The sequence below is a fragment of the Pyxicephalus adspersus genome, chromosome 6 (assembly GCF_032062135.1).
Source record: "Pyxicephalus adspersus chromosome 6, UCB_Pads_2.0, whole genome shotgun sequence".
Lineage (NCBI taxonomy): Eukaryota > Metazoa > Chordata > Amphibia > Anura > Pyxicephalidae > Pyxicephalus > Pyxicephalus adspersus.
Window position 1 is genome coordinate 74,776,581 of NC_092863.1, and position 23,311 is coordinate 74,799,891.

At 36.0% G+C, this 23,311-nt stretch overlaps 1 protein-coding gene across 1 annotated transcript in view; it reads right to left on the reverse strand.

Annotated features, from left to right (window-relative positions):
• XRCC4 (X-ray repair cross complementing 4) overlaps window positions 1–23,311 on the reverse strand; it is a gene marked incomplete in the record, with an annotated part of 180,314 nt that overhangs the window by 87,161 nt on the left and 69,842 nt on the right. The window contains 3 exon segments of the mRNA XM_072416190.1: window positions 3,802–3,911; window positions 5,267–5,410; window positions 6,430–6,596. Of these exon segments, the coding sequence (XP_072272291.1) occupies window positions 3,802–3,911; window positions 5,267–5,410; window positions 6,430–6,596 (421 nt within the window).

A 23,311-nucleotide genomic window follows, 5' to 3' on the forward strand; every position in this document is an offset into this window, starting at 1 on the left:
GGTCAATAAAAAAAGTAATGAATGGGATACTTAAAAATTTGTCTAAACAAAAATGTAAGGTTCAAACAAACTGTCTGAGTTTGATGAAAAACAAGCAGTCAACTAGAATTCTAAGTCATAGCACAGCTGCCAAGCTTTACGAAGAAGGTGATTGAGTACGAAATGTTATGTTAGAGTAATACAACCTGTAAAGTGGCTTAGGTGAGCCATTAAAAATTATTACCACCTTGCACACTTGTCAAATGAGATATTCTCATAAACTAGCTTATTTACATCCAAAAGTAAACCACAATTTGCTTAATTCAAATTAAGATATGCTTCAAAAGAGAAAAAAAATGTGCTCCTCAGTACGCACGATTTTGAAGCAATTGTGGACAACCTAATGGTGTATGGTTGTATAAATTTTCATAGATACCACATCAAAACAAACTGGGTAAATTTAAGTTTGGTTTTCTCTAACGGCCTCCATAGCCCACACTATATTAGAAATAAAATGTAAATGAGTGCCCCAGGTGTTATGTCATACCCGCACAGCTAATCAAGATGGCCGAAGATCATAAGGAGGAATAAAACAAGGAAAGATGGCAGAGTCTTTAAGATTTCCCAAGCCTAGACAATCTATTGAAGTCTATAAAGACCACCAGAACATTTGCCCAGAGGGTTAAAAAATGTTTGTTTAACAAAGTCAAAGCACTGACTAGGTATGCTACCTGAATTATTGACTAAGAAGGGAGGGGAGCCTTACTTTGCAGAACTGTGCCTCACATCTTCCCTTCCATTTCTTGTTTCTCTACATTTGAAGCTGTTGTAGTATGGTATTTTAAAAGAGGTGAAACGTGTTAAACTTCCCCTAAGTACAAACAAACAAAGTGCCACCTTCACAATCTGATCCTTTTTTTTTAAATGCGGCCAAAGAAGAATAACCAGCACTCTTACTGACATACAAATGTTCACCTTTGATAAAAGTGAACAACTTAGCCCTCGTCTCCTTCTCTAACCATTTTTCCTCTCAGCTAACACATGCAGACATAGTTATAGTCACAGAAAGGGAAGAGGTGTCTGTGGCTGTGTGAGAAGCAAAATGGCCACCTCGTGCTGGAGAATAATTTGAAGCTGAAAAGAGTTTGAAAAGTGTTAAACCAGGGAGTTATTTTCAATGGTACACAATAACAATGAAGGAAAGGAAATAAAAAAATACCTTATACATGGTTTTTAGCACATTAGCCTAGACAAATGCGATATCACTGGGCCTTCTGGGATTATGGAAAAGCTGAGGTTCCCAAACCCCATAGAATGTAATCCTACAATGCTTACTTTATTCCCATTGAATTCTTGGACAGTAAACAGACCAGAGCTTTAAGAAGGAGGTTGTTCTGGAAGTCGTGGTTTGCGTATCAGAGCATACCAGGTCCACAAGGTGTTCTACAAGCTTTTATTCATGTTTCATTTTCAGGGTCTGTATAAGATCTTGCCAACCATTTAGCAAGATTACAAATGCAGATCAATTTGAGGTGTGCATACACTGAAGTAAAATATTTTTTTAAAATACTGACGCAGGTCATCAACGAACAAAAGAACCTAAATCAAACAAAATGGAAAATCATAAAAGAATCTCTCTTTTTCTCAACTCCTATTCAAGTTCACAAGATTACAGGACACATTTTGAAATTGTCTTCCAAAGGTGTAACTAAGTCATAGCTTTAATGGATATGAACACTGGAATGCAATGATGTAATGGTGTAGGAAAGCCCAGAGAACAGAAATACATTCTTTTCAGTGGTCAGCACATCATTGCCATTTAGGTACAGGTGCAGCTTACTAGATGTTGTTTTCTGGACATGTTAGACAAAATTCTTTCCATTATAGATAAGTTGGGGTAATAGCCTATAAAGGAAGCAGGTGTAGAGCTATATTTAAATCTCTCATCAAAGTTCACAGTTTAGGGATGACTTGTCATCCTGCTTTTCCTGCTGTATTCTGGGGCTGACATTGCATAACACATATTTCACATCCCCTTTACTCTGGCTGTATCAGCATTAGTAACACCACAAGGACGTTTGAAAATCATTCAACATATCGGCACATTCTTACCGGGAAAACATGAATAAGCAGTAGCTATTTCATGTTTTCAGCCTTTGTCAGAATTTCCACACTCCACTCCACTTAATGTGATCCTATACATAAATCCTAACATACCGTTTTTAAAGATTGATTTATTAGGACAATTTAATGCGTCAAAGCAAATACCTTTAGGTACTTACAGAGTGTTTCTCGAACCAGGGTTCTGTCAAACTCCTGGATTCCTCCGGAGGTTGCTATTTAAACCTCTCAGGAAAGCTCAAGTGACACCAATATACTTTTTGGCTATCTGTAAAGGATTGATATTTTTGTTGCCCCAGTAACGTAAGGGACATTCTTCCTACTGACCACTGCACTAATGTACTGTGAGCTGCGGAAATTGTCATTCATTTTGTCTGTACTGCTATTTTTTAGGTATAAAAAAATACTATTCGATAATTTGGTAAAGCACTGTATTACACTAATGCTCCTCAAAAAAAAGTTATTAAATAAAGAGGCATTGTTTGCATATGTCTAGTAGTTACCTATTTTCGAAGTCACATGTTCCATAATAATAAAAATGTTTTACAGCTTATTCAAACCTCGTCATTTCCAATGAGTGCTGGGGACTTACCTCAGCATTTACAGCCCTATGGACAAACCTGTCATCTTAATCTAAACACCATGAAATGTGTCAAGGTAGCTGTTGATAATCCATGAAATAGATGATAGGTGTGATTTTGTGCTAAAACTTTTTTTAAACTAAACAATTAAATTCCCTGAAAAAAGGAAACCGGCCACATGTTATTTCACTCATGTTTGGGTGTTGGGCCTTTTAAAATTACAAGGTGCAGGGTAATGATGTTTGTTTTCCTGACACTCTAGCCAAACACTGGATCACTATATTACTCTAAAACTATATTGTGTAACAATGTTTGCTGCTAATGTGAGGTTTACCTGGCTGCTACCAAGAGCAACACTGGTACCGAGAGGCACAGATAGATATATTGGAACACAGAGCTTTTGGGTAGAGTTGCAAAAGGAGGAGTTTTGGAGCTGCTTGCAGCACACAAGCAACCAAAACTTTTTAAATACCAGCAGCAGCTATTCTAGGCTATATGGTACTATATGGTATGGTTTTATTAACAGTTAAAAACACACATGAGGTAGTGACAAGGTCCCTTGCAGTAGCAACACTTTCCCTGGCCAATAATTAGCAACATTTTAATTGGGATACTGTTCAGATGATACCCAATCTGCCTTATTTCAAGGAATGTTTAAACAAAGAAAATACTACTTGCGGAATACCATTAGGATGATACCTGATCTGCCTTTAATTTTCATGAATTCTATAAACAAAGAAAATACCATGTGCTTTCAAACCAATGATGTGGGGCAATATTTTACTAAGCAGATAATTACATACTAGCTTAGAACAGCTAGACAAAAGGCAGAACAATGAAAGTGTGAAAATGGAAAAATGGAAAAATTAAGAACAAAAATGTATTACAGTGCAGCCTACCAGTCATTAGATGTAAAGTCTGTATTTGTTTTCATTTTCTTTAGAATATTTCAGCAAGCACTAAAAATATTAGATTTTGCCAGAAACGTAACATCCTTGTCATTCCCTGTGAGTTAAAGAGGCAGTAAAAAGCTTCTCTTTTATGTACTGATCATTAAGTAAAGCAGTTTTCACCATAGTTGTTTTGTAAGTTATTTGTAAGTTAAGGTTTATTTCCATACCAGCCTCCATTGTAACTTCTGGACTTTGACTGTCCTCGTCTGTTGTGGCATCATAGTCTTCCATTCTTATATCACTGACAGGAACGGTATCAAATGGAATAGAACTGTTGCTGTTGGGAATAAAGTATAGGCCAGGGTTAAATAAATTTTTATGTCCGAACATAGCACACAGGCTTTTTCCACATTAGGTCTTAAATAGGAATCAAAAACATTATTTTGTTTTCATAGCAAAATGCAATACAGCACATATCTTGTTCTATTCTCATCATTGTCCTCATGAATTCTGGCATTATCTTTCTTGATTTACAACCTAACATTTGGCAGTTTGACCCTGCTGAATTCCATTACTTTTGTGTTAAGGTTGGAAGTAAGAGGATAAAGGTAGGTTTTTAAGTTCTAAGTCTAAAGCTGCGTACACACGGCAAATTTTTCTCGCCCGATAATCGGTATCGGCCAATTATCGGGCGAAAATCTGCCGTGTGTACAGTCGGTCGTCGTCCATCGTCCGACGACCGTCCTGGCGGATCCATGGACGATGGACGACGACCGATCCTAATGAAAGGGAAGGGGAGAGCGCGCAGCAGGGTGCCGCTCCGTCGCTCTCCCCCTCCCCTCTCCATAGAGCTCAGTCCCTCCATTGGATCTCAGTCCCTACAAAATAGTGAAATAGTCATCAGAGGCCTCTCAAAGAAGCAACATTTTAAACTTTAATGTAGCCCTTTACAGCAGTTGAGCATCACAAAATTTCATCTGAATTGGCATTAGTTCCATGACATATGCAATAGTAGGCTTTAGCAATGACACCGTGGGCCTGATTTATTAAAGCTCTAGAAGGCTGCGGAGGATACATTTTATCAGTGAAGCTGGGTGATTCAGCAAATCTGGAATGGATTTTCTAGTCATTTGCTTTTTGTTTGCAAATGTTTTCAATCCAAGACCAGATTCATTCAATCAGGTCCTGCGAGTAGACTTTGTGACAAGGCAAATACAATTACAAAGGCATCTCATACATTTAAAGAGGCAGGGTCTGTCATTCTCACTTAAACCAAATTTGCATTAACAGTCAGTCACACCGTTTTGGATTACATAAAAAAACAGTCTATCCTAGTTGTATTCCTGTCTCTAGACCTTTAAATGACAGAACTTGACCCAACTTTTAGTTCTTCAGGAGAAGAATGTGGTTGGCATGGCAAGAATTACAATGGACCTGATCAATTAAAACCCTTCAAGACCGGAGAAAATAGACTATTATGGGAGAACCCAAGTAATTTAGCAAACCAGTTATGGATCTGGACCAGGACTGAAAACATTTGCCAACTAATAGCAAATTATTTTTAGGAAATCCGCCCCAGGTTTTTGGACCACCCAGGTTCTCTCCAGATTTGCAGAGCTTTAATAAATTAGGCCTTTTGACAGAAATCTAAAATACTCATGACAGGTAAGCAAGTACAAGTACTAAACTTACTTTTTTTCTGGCACTATCTTCTGAGCCTGTAACAACTTTTTATTTAGACTCCTTATCTTAGCTTTCTTTTCATTGAGTACAAAGGTAAATCGATTATAGAGATCTTGCTCCAATTCCTCCTTGCTTTTCACAAATTTCTCAAGCCTGTAAAAGAAGAAAATGCTTTTCAGTCTTAGGATGTCTGTTATTTCAAATCTGTTAGGGGGTGTTTTAAAAAGCACCAAGCAGTTACTTTCGAAGTTTTAATATTTTTATATTAAATGTAAAGCTCATTTCCAGCCAAAAACATTTCATTCCCTTAAAGATATAGTAGGGAAAGGTTATAGTCTCTGTCAGTTTTACTGCTTTTTGTGTCCCTTTGAGGGAGATTTTATCTCAATTCCTGAGGGGACTTCCTCTTTTTAGCATAATAAAAAGTTTCAACAGAGAAATTACAAAAAACAAATAAACCCAGGGATGTTTAAAAGCATCAAAGAAATTGTTATGAGCTAGGTTATTGTGTGCATAACCAAGCTATGTAACATACATGTGCAAGTAAATATCTATAGGGGCTATAAAAAAAAGTAAGATCAGACTTCTCAAAAAGTGGAGAATAACGATACCCGAATACCCCTAAAGTGTTGATACCGAACTCCATTTCTTACTTACATGGAGTAACATTTAAAAATGAAGGAACAACAGTAAAATGGGTAATTTGGGTCCCATTGTGTCCTATGACAGTCTCCACTTTCAAAATGGCAAACACTATCTGGCAATCCAAATGTAAAGGTGAAGTTAATTAGAAAGTGTTGTTCAGCTTGAAAAGTAACTATCCTTTTAGCTGATCTCAACTTTTTATTAATGAACTGAAAATGTCGTTATTCGAATATAAATATGTAACCGTTGCAGTAAAATGCATGGTTCCTATACTATTACATTTGTATCTTATTGATGTGTGTGTATGTGTATATATGATTCAGCTACTAGATAGTGCTAAGCCCATAACAGGTATATATGAACCACATACTACTAACAGGGATATTTGGTTGTTAATCAATTAATAATTAGACTGCGTAATTTACTTGTTATCTGACTTCATACTTTTTAACTTACAGTAACTCATAATAATCTGCATGGGGTACTGTAGATTGCACAACCACCTATATTAAAAGAATAAAACATACTGTTCTTGCATGTCAACCCAGTCACGGTGCAACCTTTCATTTTCTTTTAGTAGATGTTCATTTCGACTATGCAATTCTGTTGAAGAGCTTAGGCAATAGCTAATTAACTTTTTGATAACTTCAGTGGGTTCTTTCACCTTCTTGAGTTGCAATGATCCAAGTTTAAACTGAAAAATGCAAAACAAAAAAAACAAAAAACAGTTAACTGCAGATCTGTGAATAGCACAAGACAAATAAACAGTTCCACATAATTTTAAATTTTAATGGCTGAAAAATCAAATAAGTTTAAAGAGAAAGAATCCCCCTGGATAAACACAAAGAACAAGCAAATACATAGAATATAGTACATTCTTCTTTATGTGATGGAATATAAAAGAGGCTTGAATATAACAATTTAAGATATATAGTACGATTTATTTAGTATAATTAAAGTGGTTATTACAATCAGTGTTCTTCCAGCTAGCCAAAGGTATATCACTGACAAACTGGGAATGCTCCCAATAGCCATCAACTAAAAATAGCCATTTTGTATTCTAACTATAGCCACTTGCAAAGCCAGGTGAAAGGGCAAATACTATAAAAAAAACAAGATAAACATGTGTAACTGATAAATGTGTAAACCAAATAATGTACCACAGAGATGATTGCTGGAAGCAGTTAGGTGAGCCAACCATATAGTTCATTGATGTGCTATATCTCTAATCTACAAGGGCATATTTCTAGCCTGAGTCATTAATCCCTCAACATCTCACGTGTAACGTGATTATGAAACAGTGTCACAGTTTTTCAATAATATGTTCAGGAAATGTCATTCTTTCATAGCTCTACATTTTTCACTGGAATGATTCATAAATGTTATTGCCAACCTGAACTTTCAGTTGTCTAACTAAGAAATCTAATTTACCTGTATGACATGATCTTTTATTTCTGATAATGTGAAAAGATCACCATATTCCTTCTTTAAGATTTTTTTACAAAAATAGAATAGGAAATAGGACAAATATGTGTATGTTTATAGTATGCTGCTCAGATATGAGTTACAAGCTACTGATTACTGGCTGGTATAAGTGCTTTGAGTGCAATAACAACATCGAAGAACAAAATAGTAAAAAAAAAAATCAGATCCTTGAGTTGTACATGATGGTTCAGATCACCTCTTGCACTTTTAGTGAACCAAGAGAATAAAAAAAAGATAATGAAAACATCCACTATGTGGAAGCTGTCAGTGTTGACTTTCATAGAAATGTTAGTTACCTGGCTTATTCTGCACATTTTTGATCTAATAGAACATTCAGTTCAGATGGTGCTCCACTTTCATTTTCCCTGCAGTTTGAGCAGTGGTAATAGGTCACCATTATAAGATCAGGAAGCATTTGGTTCGAGTGGCACCTTTACTAATTTCACAACTTCCACCTACAGGGTGTAAAGTAGATACAAGGAGCTATGTATATCCTCCCCTAGAGGTGTCATTTTTGACTAGCATGTATGCTTTGATTATAACTGGGATGCCCCATTACTCATCAGGTCTAGTCAAACCTCACTTGAATATCCCATTTCATTTTATTTAGAGATTCAACAATCTTTTTATGTTTGTGGTCCCTACTGTGGACGAAGTCTCTTCTCTCATCATCTCCGTCTACTACCTGTCCACTTGACCCAATTCCCTCTGATCTACTCCGTGCCCATTCCTCTACCCTGGCCCCTGCCCTAACTGAACTATTCAACCTCCTCCTTTCTACTGGTAAATGCCCCTCCACTTTCAAAGATGCCATAATTCTCCCTATCCTAACGAAACCCTCACTGGACCCCTCCCTATCCTCTAACTACCGTCCTATTTCCCTTTTCCCATATGTCTCCAAACATCTTGAACACCTTGTCTACAAAAGACTCACCCATTACCTGAGCACCAACTCTCTCCTTGACCCCCTCCAGTCTTGGTTTAGAGCTGCCCATTCTACTGAAACAGCCCTTACTAAAGTGGCCAATGACTTCATCAGAGCTAAGTCTCAAGGCATTTTTTCCCTGCTCCTTCTCCTTAATCTTTCCTCTGCTTTTGACACTGTTGATCATCCTCTTCTAAAACAAATCATGCACTCCATTGGTATCTGTGACACTGCTCTCTCTTGGTTTGCTTCCTATCTGTCCGACTGCTCCTTTCAAGTTTTTTTCAATGGTAATTCCTCCTCACCCACTCTCCTCCCTGTTGGTGTTCAAAAAGATGTTTTTCCTCACAATTTTTTCAATTTATAAGTTCTTTGGAACAAGATTGCATACCTTGTACTGACATTGGATGTTTGTTGGGCATAAGGGAAGTGAGAGTGAAGCGTAAGATTTTTACAGAAGTTCTGCCAACTGGCACTTTATCAACTTACTACGCTTTTCTATTGCCATTAAATTCATAAACAAAAAGCCTAGACACTCAACAATGTACAACTGGTAGACATTTGGAACTGACATCATCCAGACACTTGTGACTAAAAGTTTTATTCCCCACCACAAAGATTCTGTTCCAAGATCATCTCATTGCTCATCACAGAGATATCCCACAGATACTCTTTATAATATCAGCTACATAACCTGCTCTGACCATTCTCCAATCTCAATCGCCATGCCATTCAACAAACATCATGTCCCCGTATACCCCAACCCTGCTGTGTATTTGAAGGTAAAAAGAAACAACATCAAACAACCAAACAATCCTAATATCTGTCCCCTACAACTACAGGGCACAATATACAAAATCTCTTCATATATAGATGAAATAAGTTGCTTGTTGCAAATACATTTTTAAAAAGCAGATGCCTTACATATTGCCAGGTCCACTAAATGAATACATACCCTCAAAATAACCTTTTCCTCTTCAGCAAATAAATACCTAGGTATGATCATTCTCAAAAATCTGTCAGACTCTTTAACTCAACTATAATTTAGTTGGCACAACATACAGTGCTTAGGATGCCTGTATGTTTTTTTTATTTGCCCCATTTACAGGTCTCTACCTTGTATCCTTAATCACTCAATCTCTTTTTGGATATTTGTATACTGACAGAGGTCATCACAAATATATATATATACCTATTTAATGACATTGACACAGACTTTACTTTTACTCTAAAATCACTTATGTGCATCAAACTTCAGGAAAAAAATGGTAAAATCCTGGTACAAAGCACTTAAAATCTATTAATTCTACTCAAATCTGCCTGGTGGATGTTGGACATGCAATGTGCACACAGATTACACTTACACATATTCTGGTCTTGTCTGAAATGGAAATTGTTTTGGGAAGGAGTGAGACTATCAAATACTTACTGACTTCTCTACCACAAAAAACTTAACCTTGTGTCTGCTATACAACATTTCAATTTCAACAAAGAATTACCAGAGATCTCTACTATGCCATCCCCTCAGTGCTGCCATGTACAGTCATGTATTGCTCTGAAGTGGAGAAATAATTCTTCTTTATCTTGGTATATGTGTCAATGATCCAAAACAGTCATCCAGAGGTGATTTTAAGGAGACACTGTGCCCTTAAAGTATTAAAGTCATATTATTACTTTTGCTGTGCACACTTCATGTCTCTTTAAACCAGATTTCATTTTTATAATTTAGAAAACAAAAGTTGCACGACCAAGATAAACACTGGAGGTTCATAGAAAGTGGGCCAAAACACTGCCTATATTATTTCAATTATAATTATAGTTTACAGTCACAATTTTTCAAAATATACATTATTAAACCTGGAAATTTGTTAGGGTAAAATGATGACAATTTTGAGTGCAATTTAGAGTATAAAGGCCTAAAATATACTATATTGGGAGAATCTGGGCGATTGAGCAAACCTGGAATGGATTTGTTCAAGGATTGAGTACATTTGCCAGCTATTGCCAGCAAATGTTTTTTTAGAAATCCAGTGGAGAGCTTTAATAAATCAGCTCAATAGTGTACAGTCTTATCAGAGGACTACATGGAGGAGGAAGAAACCATTTTTAACAACCTCATGGCACACTCATTGAAGATGGATAAAAAATTCATGCCACACGCTGGGATGAGTTAAATTAGCTGTGTAAATACATAAGGGCAGATAAGTGGCTGTTTCTAATCTCCTAAATTAAGTGAAGGATTAAATGCCTAATAAACTCAGACATGACAGATTTGTGAAGAAGTAAGAGTGAAGTGTTCCTTGGTGATTACATGGACTAATGGTGACATATCATTGGGAGGATGTAGACTGGTAAGACCCAGGGATCAAATCCACAGTAATCCCATTAGCAGGTCAGATGCCTGCTGCACTGTGTTGAGATTTTCTTGACAATGTGTCGGAAGGAAGGGATGGCAATAAATTAAAAGGAGAAAAACAAAGTCAGTGATGCAGACAGTGACTTTGCAGACAAATCATTCATTTTCAAGTTGGTAGAGTCATGTGAATGTACTTGAACTCTCTGTATTCCTAAATCCACTGGAATCCACTGAAAATTCTGAACCTGTACCCCAAGGTTACACAGGGTCAGGGACCTTTCCCATGTAAAATGGACTTGTGACAAATGGACATGCAAAAAGCACATGTGGAAGGCAAATAAATACTTCTTAACCTCACTGCTCTAATATAAACATTTTACTTTGCTCTAAACAGCTCAAGTACATATTCATTTAAAAAAATGTATCTGTTTTTACATGTGTATCATGTAAAATCAATATTAAAAGTATCTGTATATTTTAATACTATCAGCAGTCCAGTACTTCCTATTAACTTATTCACTATTAACTGATAATTTAGTGTCAATAAACACACTTTATCTGTTTATTATAAGCAATGAATGACTCGAATAGCATGGTCATTTTAGCAGGATTTCTGTTTTCCAAATCCTCTCTTGATACAAAGTTTAATATCATAAACTTGAAAAGATTTGTTGAAACTTTACACCCTTACTTCAATCCTGCACGGTTCTAAATTAGTAAATGTGATAGTCAGATAGTCTGCTTTATTTACTGACTGACATCTAGGATCAACTAGCTCTTTCCTCCACAGCTATACTGTTTCTAGGCCATTGCTTTGACCCATAGAGCCTGATTTAATACAGCTTTCCAAGGCTGGAGAGGATACACTTTCATCAGTGAAGCTGGGAGATCCAGCAAACCAGGAATCAATCTGGTTCAGGATTAAAAACATTTGCTAAGAAACAGCAAATTCATTTTAGTAAATCTATTCCAGGTTTGTTGGATCGCCCAGCTTCACTGATAAAAGTGCATCCTCTCCAGCCTTGAAGAGCTTTATTAAATCAGGCCCATTGGATTTCCTTTCTCTTACTCATGAAAGCTCAGCATCATATGTGGGCATTGCCACAGCTTATGTGCATGTCATTGCCGATTACTTCTACTAGCCATGATTTATCTGCATTAAACAGACTCTGGATGATGTAGTTGGATCTAAAATCATGTAGAAACCAGGAAAGACAACAAATTAGCAGATTAAACTTCACTTTATACATTCAGACCCATAAAGAGGATGACTGCAATCCAATAATTACAATGAGGTATTCAAAGTAAAGAACAATTTGAAATCCTCCAGTTCCCTTCTTGTTGAGGAGTGTAGTAACATGCAGAAATGAAGTTTAAGACTTTACCTAAGCACTTTTTCCGATGAAATCTAGTAGTGCTGTACAGCATATAATAATCCTCTACAGGAGCTATTCCTTATCCTGGTATGGTTAATTCCTACAAAACTGCAAACAATGACAAGACTATAATTCCTCTAGTAAACTGTGATGGATGGGGATTTTTCCATGTAATACACAAATAAATGGATGCTTTTCATCTGTTAGCAAATCCATTTACCTGAATCTTATTAGGCTGGAAGGTAAAAGTCTATTTATAATGGTGGTCATCTGAAGACCTTACATGGAAGGCATAGACATATATAATTTTTATATTGTTTAATTTAAATATAGGTAAGCCTAATTTACAACTTAAAGCGCTCAAAGCAAAAGTTATAGTAGAATATATAAATCTACTTCTACTTTGGTTTTTCCTTTCAATTTTTGGAAGACTAATAAAAATAATGTGTAATAATGAGGCACCCTAGCATGTCCATAAAGAAAAACTAAGCAAGTTACAAAAAACATCTAACAATAGTAAAAGGGCATTTACTGTGTTCTCAGAGTATATTATGCAGAAGTAAATAAAGTGTTTTTATCTCTAAATAAAAAATAAATTTATATAAGGAAAATATTTCAATTGCAGTCCCTCCTTCAGTAGCACATTTGGGGTGTAGCTAGCTACCTGCCAACTGATTCTGTGGAGTGAATTGGGTTTTCTAGTCCCTGTGATTTAAAAAACCTGCAACTAGAAAATGAGTACTCAAGTTTAAATAGATGCAGACAGATTTCATAATTTTCCGGTTTCTAACATCTCTGTGAGGCTCCACCAGCCAGATCTCTTCATTTGACCTATCTATCGATTACCAAGGAGACTCAAGCTCCGTTTTTGCTGCTGAGTGGTTAAACATTTCAGTGTTTTTATTACATTTTATCTATTCATCGCAGTTGGTTTATTTATAATGTATTTATATACCAGACAGAACAACAAAAAACATGTACATGTACAAGCACCTGGAGATCCCTGATTATGTAGGAACTTTTCAGATTTCTATTCCGAAATGTATGTTTTATTTGTTTTTAATACTACAAAAGGTAGATGAATGTTTCTTTAACTACTGTATGTGTTGGGACCTAAATTGGATTGGATTACATGTTTGGGATGGGTTGCCAGATGATGTGTTCAAACACAAAATCAGACTGATAGAACACCAACTATGACTGACAGCACAGATATGTGGGAAACTCCAGCACGTGTGAGGTGAAGAGTGAGACAATTATAAAACTCCAATTAAAAAGCAGTGAAGTAAAGAGACTCTAGATGGTTTAGTGCTAAAACAAAATATGTCTTTTTTTCTTTTGGATTTAACTTAAGTTTACAGTGAAACGCTCCTGTGGCGTGTTCTATGTGGGAAATTTGAAGTCATAAAAGCCAAAAACAAGGTAAAAGAAAGTATTTTTATTAGGCAAGAAACAATACCAAAAAGTTTTTGATTTAATGTCAAGTCAGAAAGCTTTACAAAATGGTTTGTTTCAGCTTTAGAAGGTTAAGCCATAAGGCAACATTTCATTGACGACACCCGTTGTGAATGACTAGCTGGGTTCATTTTACTAGTTTGAGCAATTATTATTTACCAAATGAAAACTAAGTAAGTTAGCTTGAATGTAGTTAAATTCATCATCCTCATCATCATCATATGCCATATCACCACCATCCCTGTCATAGACAGTCTTTGCTTCCTCTTCCTATGTTGTATTGAACACAGAATATGAATACAGAGTTGCATTAATTGCATTAATTACCATTTGTGTTTTTGTTTTAATTGTATTGTACAATCATTGGTATTGATGACATTTTGGAAAAAAGTTATCCTTCGTAGTCCAAGTACAGATATAAAAAAAGTTTAGAAACCACCTCACTGTCAATGATATGGGGCATTAGAAATTCCATTGCTATTCAGTTGACGGAGTTGACAAACGCATCTATGCAACTTATAAAAACTGATATATAACTCTGTTATAGCATATTCAGTGATTTACAAGGTCAGTTTGAATATAGTTGTGACCACTTTCAATTTAAACTGTTTAGGACATTAAGAGAGAAGCTACATTCTATATGCAAGTAACAGAACAAAACCCCTATGGGAAAAAGAACTCACATATAGAATTCCTGGAAAATATGTTGGGGGCTGGATTCCTGGAAAAGATAAATGGAGTTACCCAGTGTTGTCCATTTAAATGCTAAATGAACTATTCTAGTCTGCTTTTCAGTCTGCTGTATATTATTTAAAAACCACATTTCTGCAGGGAGACTAAAAAACAAGGAAGTCTGAACCAAACTAACATTACCATTAAAGATAGATTCAAACATTAATAAATAAATATAACCCAGTAAACTATCATGATATATTTGAGTAAAACACAAAAAATAGTGTTATGTAAAAATCAGATATGCATAAACTTATATTAGCTGACAATCCCTTTACAGTAAAAACTAAACAAAGATTGCATTTTCATCACAGCTAAAATTCCAAACTTTCTAAATATAAAAATCCACATTTTAGGGTCCACAAACAGTTCAGTTATCTAATTTTTGGGTTATTTTACATTTAATTTGCTGATAATATATAAATATGTATAAATGAGTATAAATGTGAACTATACCCCTATTAATATTTCTTAGAATATTCAACACAAAGACTGAAATAGATGTCCGCTGTATCTATGATGAAATTTGGTGGTATTTACAATACCTGCTCCATGCTCAAATATATAAATACCTGGAGGTGTTTTTAAGAAGCAGAGCATATGAATCTAACAGATCTGGCATTATGAGCACATGATTTATACTGTATTAAAAATGAAAAGTTCAGGCACCCGCAGGGTGTCAGTTATTAGATACTAAAAACTCAATCTTGTAGTCAAACATTAAAAATTCTATTGAAAACAAAAAAATAAAATAAAACATGATCATCATAAAACATTTTGACTGCAGTACTATTCTATTCTCCTTCCCACTCTTAGCCCTACTAACCCACTGCTCAAAGCTCCACTGAATGATCATTTGATGGTCTGAGTTCTGTGATGTCCACCATCTTCCAACCCCTTTCCTGTTAGTCCACATGCCATCCAGGGCTCACAGCACTTCTGGATAGGGTAGCCCTTGTAAATGACAAATTGTCCAGGTGAAATAATGGCCCATTACTACTTGTGAAGAGAAAAGACTCATGATAAACTGGCATAAAGGCTGCAGGAAAAAAGAGGGATTTCTGTTTGGTGTACCCAAAGGTGGGGGTTTTGCTTTAAATAATTAAATATACATGTAAAAAAAATTAAAGCAAAGCTCTAGGCAAACAGCTAAATATAAAGGTGAAACGTATAATTAACGGAGCTATTTTACCTGCCAAAGACGTTGCATTTGTGTCCATCTAGTTCTGAGATTTACACAGTTCTGAAACACAACAGAGCCCTATCTTACAGATGGGTGTCTAATTTTTCTTAGCTGGAGTTTAAAAACACTTGCTCACCCCTTCCTAACCCTATATAGAGCATACATTTATCAATTCAATATACATGCATCTATCTATTAATAAACATATATCTATCAATTCATTGTACTTTGAATGTTGGTATTTCACAAAACTTAGTTTTGAAATAACAACTATATTTATTAATAAACCAGTTTAAGTTTGACCAACCTCTTTGTTAACATATGGCCACATCCCAAAACTATGAACACAAGAAAAATCTGAGGAATTAGCTCAGTAGATAGGACTTTTAAGGCCAACAATACTAAATTATCCAATTATATTAAAAAACATATCTTTATTTGATTTACATAAAAAACATTAACATGCTGCTGTCTACACACAACTGCAAGTGGCGTCCTCACTTGGGATGCTCACATTGTTGTTGGTAGTGGGTAGATTGTGGGTAGATGGCAGCGGCACATGAAATAGAAGAGCATTGCATCGGATGTAACCTTTCTCTAAGACATGGTTATGCTTGGTTGGAAATACTGTATATTAAAACGAAAAACTAAAGGCTTACCATGAGCAATGGAAACATTGGGGAAATAGGTTAAAAGGAGGACTACTGGGCTAATTATAAATATGATACCCACTTTTTACTGATTGAACTATAGTCCAAAAGTGCTGCTGTCCTTGTCTGCCTTTACCGGTTTCAGATGGGCTATATGTGCTGCAGGAATTAGATATTTCTGTCTTCCCTCTTTTCCTGAATAAGCGGATTTATCCGTGAAACACGCCGAAAAATAGCGGGGTACGCCCCTAGGATTGGGTAACCCAGGCAGGAATATCTTGTTCATGTTTGTTTTATTGTTAATGTTTTTTAATGTAAATCAAATAAAGTTATGTTTTTTGATATATTTGGATAATTTAGTATTGTTGGCCTTAAAAGTCCTTTCTACTGAGCTAATTCCTCATTTTTTCCCTATGTTTATTAATAGATAGATGCATGTATAAAATGAATTGATAGATGTATGCTCTATATATTTTATACTTGATACCACAATATTTGGTATTTAATATATGGTTATATTGACATTGCATGGATATATTTCAATTAAGTCAGGTTAATTTATCCTGTGCACTAAAATATTGCAAATATCAATGTAATAATGTATTTAATTTAGTATATAGACCATACAGTCGTTACTGTACACCCCTGAAGATGCCAAAATTGGCGAAATGCCTCGGGTAATTAAATCTACAATGGTTCACTGAAAAACCCTAGTTGATTGTTTGTAAAGTTTGGCAAACCCTACCCCATGATTTTACAATGGTTTTGTGAAGAGGTTTATGGATTGTTATTTAATTATGTATGAATCAGGGCATAAATATATAATTATTGCTTTTTCAAAACAACAGTCAGTAAACCCTGTCCATTTCTAAAAATATATATTTAACTCTTACGGGGAGGCCACTATATACCCCTCCATAACAAGTATAGGGACACGAAGAAAAACCTCTTCCTTAGCCTTTGTTGTACAGCATCTACTCTCTTGGCACCCAGAATACATTTTATTACAATGGTAAAATCTAATCCTCCTATTGGCAGGTAGCAGGGTCTCCTCCTTTTGGCTGAATGATGACACAAATGGTTCTATAAGGCAGTATGATGCATATTGCATTTAAATTATGTATGAATGTTTGGACTGTTATTTTATACCCTAGAGAAAAAGGCACTGTCGTTCATATTGCAAGTTTCTTCTTACAAAAAGGTGTTTTAGAAAGCTACCATCTGTATCCCCAGCATGCCTTGTGAAATATGTATGTTGTTTGATTAAAACGTAACAAAAGCTCACAGCTTGAAAACATTGTAAAAGTGGGTGCTGAGAAGTTCCTGGTTTTGCCCTCTTCCAGATGAAAAAGAAAAACGAGTGCGGGGGCATATGACGGCCTAATATCTTATTATGTAACTGTGCAAATACCGTGTTTCCCCGAAACTAAGACACCCCCCGAAAGTAAGCCCTAGCAGGATTTTTGGCTGTTTTCGAAAAATAAGACATCCCCTGAAAATAAGACCTAGTGTGTTTTTGGGAGCCAAAAAAAATATAAGACAGTGTCTTATTTTCGGGGAAACATGGTATCAGGTCTTTGCGATTCTTAAAATTGTTTTTTTCTTTTAGTAAAAAGCTGTGATGGCAGAGGCACAAGCAAGTTTCACGTCGTTGGAGTTACGGGCCATCATGAAGACTGGGGGAGAAGTGTCCTTCCTACAGCACTGTCAAAACCTGGATATCTCGTTTCCAGACTGGGAATTTCACCATTGAGGATGAGCCCCGCAGTGAGCACCCCCAAACCTCAACTGACCTGGCAACCTGCGAAGCTGTCTTTGAGCTGACTATCGAGGACTGGTGAATATCCGCAAAAAAGATACTTGACATCTCACGGAAGCATGTTGGGTTTGTTATCACCACTATACTAGACATGCGCAAGCTTTCAGTGAAGTGGGTGCCAAAATATTTGAACAGAGATCAGAAGAAGAAACGAGTTGAAGCATCCAAAGCGGTTTTGGACCATTTTGAAGTTGCACGGGACTTTTTGGCTAGGTTAGTGACTGAGGATGAATCTGAAACCAAGGAACAGTCAAAGGAATGGCGCCACAGTGAGTCCCCGCAGCAAAAGAAGTCCTGAACCTAGAAATCAGCCAAAAAAGTCTTGGCGCCCGTTTTCTGGGACAAAGACGGTATTCTGTTGGTGTACTACCTCAGGGCTCTAGTATCACTGGACGAGGACACTCTAAGGAAAAGCTGATGCAAAACTATAGTGTATAAATATAGTGAAGTAACAGTGAAGACTACCAAATATTTCATTACAGCTTCACATTTCCCTGTGCATTAAGGGTTCCTCTCATAGAATCTGTGGACTTTACACCTTGCAGAGTTTCAGTGCAGAGTTCTGAACAGAGCCTTAAGCTGACCACGTATAGTAGTTTTCCCAGTCATTCAAGCAGTCCTTTAGATTACCATAAATTGAATATCAATTTCTCAGCTAGACAGACTAAAATGGTCAACATTAATATATCTTCATTGTGCTTTTCTCTTGTTGGGCCATCAACTGTAATAAGTGGTAGTATGATAAGCTGATTAAGAATTTATGTTTAGACTGAAGGAGTGAAACGAACTGAACCCTGAGCAATTTAATGGGTAGCTTTGCTGTTTGTAGCTCAAATGGCTGTTTCCAAAACAGAACTAGCAACTACAATGACTACTATTGACACCAAATACCATATATATGCTTGGGAATAAACCTAAAAAAATTACAGAAAAAGGACTGCCAAAAGGTTTCTGGTATGCACTGTGTTCTGGTACTGACTTTCTTTTTCAAAATCAGCACCAACAGTATTGGTTGCATGGAGTGATTTCTTGCCCGAAAAGTTTTGGCAGTGCAGGAGAGCTCCGCTACAACTTACATTTATTTATCAAGCTGGAGATCAGTTCTCCTGTGCTGCTGGCACTTGTAGATGTGTTTGATTTGGAACATGTCATTTAACCAATCTCAGTTCGGATCTGATATTAATATATCTGCCACTGACAGAGGCCTTGTCATTGTGTTCATCGAGCAAGAGGGAAGCGGTCTGCTTTTTTGTGCGACTAAGCAAATATAAAGAATAAAGATTACCTCACATCATTATTGTTTACATTCATTACGCCAATCATGCAAGAGGGCAGCCAAGGACAGCTGTCCTCTGCTAAACCCTTGTGGGATTGGTTCCACACAATGACAGAAGCAGAGCATCCCCCAACGATCCCCCTTGCTAAAAGGGATGGCAGTAAAAAGCTTTCAGTTCCCTTTCTTTTTTAGCAAACCAGATTCCAGAGAACCTTTATTAGATGGAGGGGGTGGGGGAACCACTTACTGCCCCTATCTCCTATCCAAGAATGTACAAAGCTATTAAAGCTATGAAAACCAAGTGTTTGGTTTTTTTTTAATTGGGGGGAGCTAAAACATTTTTAAACCTACATTTTTCTAATATTAAAAAAAAAAATAACCACTGCATCTTTTGCTGGTCAAGCAAAAGACCAGCTGTCATTTTCACCTCAGCCCATGTAACATACTGTCACCTGCGATTCTGGATGGTCCTTACCAATAATCTAATAATACTTTTTTTAATGATTACGGTTTTGAATGTTAGCAGTAATGGATGTATTTGTGCACTAAGTTTATACCTGGGTTAATGTATTTTAGCTGTTTGGTTTATATTTGATTAATCCCAATAAAAATAGCAATATAGGAAAATAGTAATATGCAAGTTTTTGGTGTGATTCGGCTCATAGCTGCATTAAATCTTTTTGTTCATCCACTGTAATTTTGTTGTACTTTCTCATTGTTTACAAAGTTCAAATTTAAAGAAGTCGGGGTGCTTATTCTGCACAATAGTCTGTATTTCGGTTACAAGGCACTATATTTATTGCTATTTCTGTACTATAAAAGAATCATTTTGGAGATGGGTGGTTAATCGAGCATAAATTAACTTATTCTAGGCTGTCTGCTATCTCTAAATGAGGAATGCAAACCTTTTTAATGAAAGTAATGTCATGAAAATATCCATTTCAATAAAACAATGCTGTATTTTCTAAAGCACCTAGCAGTTATTTTACCCTCCACGACAATATTTGTTATATTTCAATTCATGAAAACCAACTGTGTAAAGCTTTAGAACATTTCAATACCTCATTCACGTTAGACCAGATCTGTACCACAGCTACAACATGGTAACATATCTTCTTATCTAATTGTAGAAATAAAACTGAAAGCTAGACAAATTGCTAAATACAAAGCTATAATACATGAGAGCTGCTTTTTACTGTTTTTCTGTGTATACAATCCTAAGATTTACACAGCTCTGACCTTTTATGCTGCAGTTTTTCTTTCAATTACAGGTCTACTCATCTCTAACTTGTGACTAAACAATGTAAATAGAACAAGCATAGTGAGAAGCATATCCCTCTGCTCTCTCCTCCTATTGGCTTGCTCATTGCACCGCAATTCGCTCCTTTGACTTCTTGCATTCTTCCCCTTCCTTGCAGGGTTCTGCTGTATAGTGAACTGCATAAGGTTGACACCAAGTCAAATTCAGGCACTTACATTGTTTGCAGAAAAAAGTACATCTAATGATGTATTCATGATTATAAGGTTTAATGTATGCATGTTTTTTTTTTCTGCCTGAACTTCAGATATCTAAAAACATTTGACAATATGGAAATCTTTTTACTTGGTTATAATTAAAAAAAAAAAGTCATGGAATACTACGGACTTCAAATAAATATAGTTGTTGCACATAAGTGACAGAACTTCTTTAATTGTTTAAAAAACTTTTCAAAGACGCTGTGTCCTTTCCACTAATAACAGTAGTAAAACATTCTGCAATTTTTTTTTAAATTAATGTTTTATTCATTTTCAAATTAATTAAAATCACCAAACTTTGGACTGATTTTCATGTCTTGTGTTAAATAAACAAACAATCAATGTGCCTTTGAGCAGCACTGACATTATGCTGGTTACACAGTGAAACTATTATGCTAACAGATTTTAGTCTGGAAAACATTAAGATTTCTCAGTTCCTTAATCAGTCCGTAAAGTGCTTTTGACTTTTTTTTAATTCAAAACCACCATTATCTCAGGGGAAATTGTGCAAGCATAGCCATGACGCTCATAGGTGTGGCGTGGAACCCTGTGAACTAAGCGTTGCATTGTCATGAAAATACAGGAGCGCTGGTAGCTTATACTATTTACTGGCAAAACGTGGAACGCAAGGCAAACTTTTGTGCCAAGAACAGCAATTGTATACTGGCAAAAAGACCTGTAAACTGTAATTGCAGACAAGTGAATTTTTAAAAATTACCCATTGCTTCATGTAAAGAAATCATAGACTTTATAGAAATTACTTCTGTATATTTAGTAAAACTATATTATGGGATAGAAGTTTGGTCAAATAAACATGATAAAAAACCTTGTTCTTCTGTGCCCTATCATTTACTCTGCAGGAACTAATCTTTGTGACCCTCGGAGCCGCCACACTAAAGAAATTGGATTTACCACAAAACTACTGGAAGAAATAGTAAAAGTGCCAGAGGTTCAGTTGCAGTAAATGTAGGGATCAGGTTGCTACCCTTAATACACCAGCTTAGAAAACCAGTCGCCTTGCACATTATATGTATATTCCACACACCTCATCAGACTTCTCTCTCTATGAACAGTCCTTCTCATATACTACAATGATATTAAGGTGCTGAACGATGGCATCAAAATACTAAACGGAAGCCAATATGCTATCCTATACTGTGGCCTAATGCAGCAAACAGTTTTCTCGTGAACACAACTGATTAACCTAGGTGTGGAATAATTACAGGAATGCTACACACAAATGTCAAAGTCATGCATCTGTTAGGTGGTGTTCTCCAAATGTACTAGTGAGAGAATGGATATGTATCGTAGCCAGTGGTCAAACCCACGGAAGCAATTGTGAATATGACCATTGGCTGTCTCAGGAGATTACAGAGGTATTTGTAGTCTTTCTCATGTGTATGATGCATGCTAATCAATGTATATCCAGGACAGGGGCTTGCAAGGAACAAAAAATGAACAATGGCATGACTTGTGTAGGGTCTGAGGTTAAAAAGTTTCCTAGAAAAAAGTTTTGCTTTTCTTCACCAGCTTCACATTTGCAAAGCAATAAAGGGGCTATAAATATGAACAAAATTTCATGCAAGTGAAGTCGAATTTGTTCTGAATTGTTAAGTCTTTGATATTCTGTTTTCATTCAGGTTCTGATAATGCAAGCTTTCTGACTAATGATAACAGATGCAAATGTCAATATGTTCCAGTAAACAGGAACAATGTGTGATATGTGAATACACCAAGCACTTCTAATGATCTTTTCATTCTCCAAATATTATCCCAGAAACAATGAGGTCTTCATTTACAATATCCTGAATCAGCGCTAATTACCGCCCACTAAAAAGGAAGGAAGATTTTTGTAAGCCAATAAGTATGATTTTTTTTGACGATTTTACCTTCAAGCCCACCCAGTAAAAAAGAAACTTCTAGGAACGCAGCAGGGGTGTAACCCCAAGGGGAGACACTCCATATAATACTTTCATATGGAAAAAAACTAGCTTAATATGTTACAAACACAGCAAAGCAGCTGCATGGTATGATATTACTACATCCTTCCTATGTAAGGTAGAGTGATCAGACACAGTCATCCTTGTTATAAAAGAGGAATACCTCTTCATATAGCACTTTCTTATGTGAAGAAAAAAAAGATTTTTAAGGAGGACAAAATTTAATAGCACAACTTATACCAAAACAGTGAAATAACAAAAAGTTATCTAGGTGTCCATGTGGTTTGTCTATTTGAACAAAATTCTCTCACTGATTCGGGCATCCAACAACAAGTCTGGTTTTCAAGTTGTAGACACGAGTAATTGCTGAAAATTAAGTAGTTGAAAACTCAAACAATTAGCTTATCCTATTTACTATCTTTTGGTCTATTTATTATACAATCAGAAGGTTTATAACATTAGGTTTTATCTGTTTGAGAAGTATAACAACATTTGTCAGTAAATAAAAACTAACTTGTGCTCTTTGCACCCTTCCTATGTTATCCTAAGGAGCCTTCCTAATACTCATCATGGAATACAGAGTGGTTGAGTAGTATAGTATAATATACTGGACAGGGCTGGCACCAATTACACTAAAATGCTGTGTGTTGCCTATCCACAACAGTGCCTATTATCAAAGGGCATTTTTGACATATCA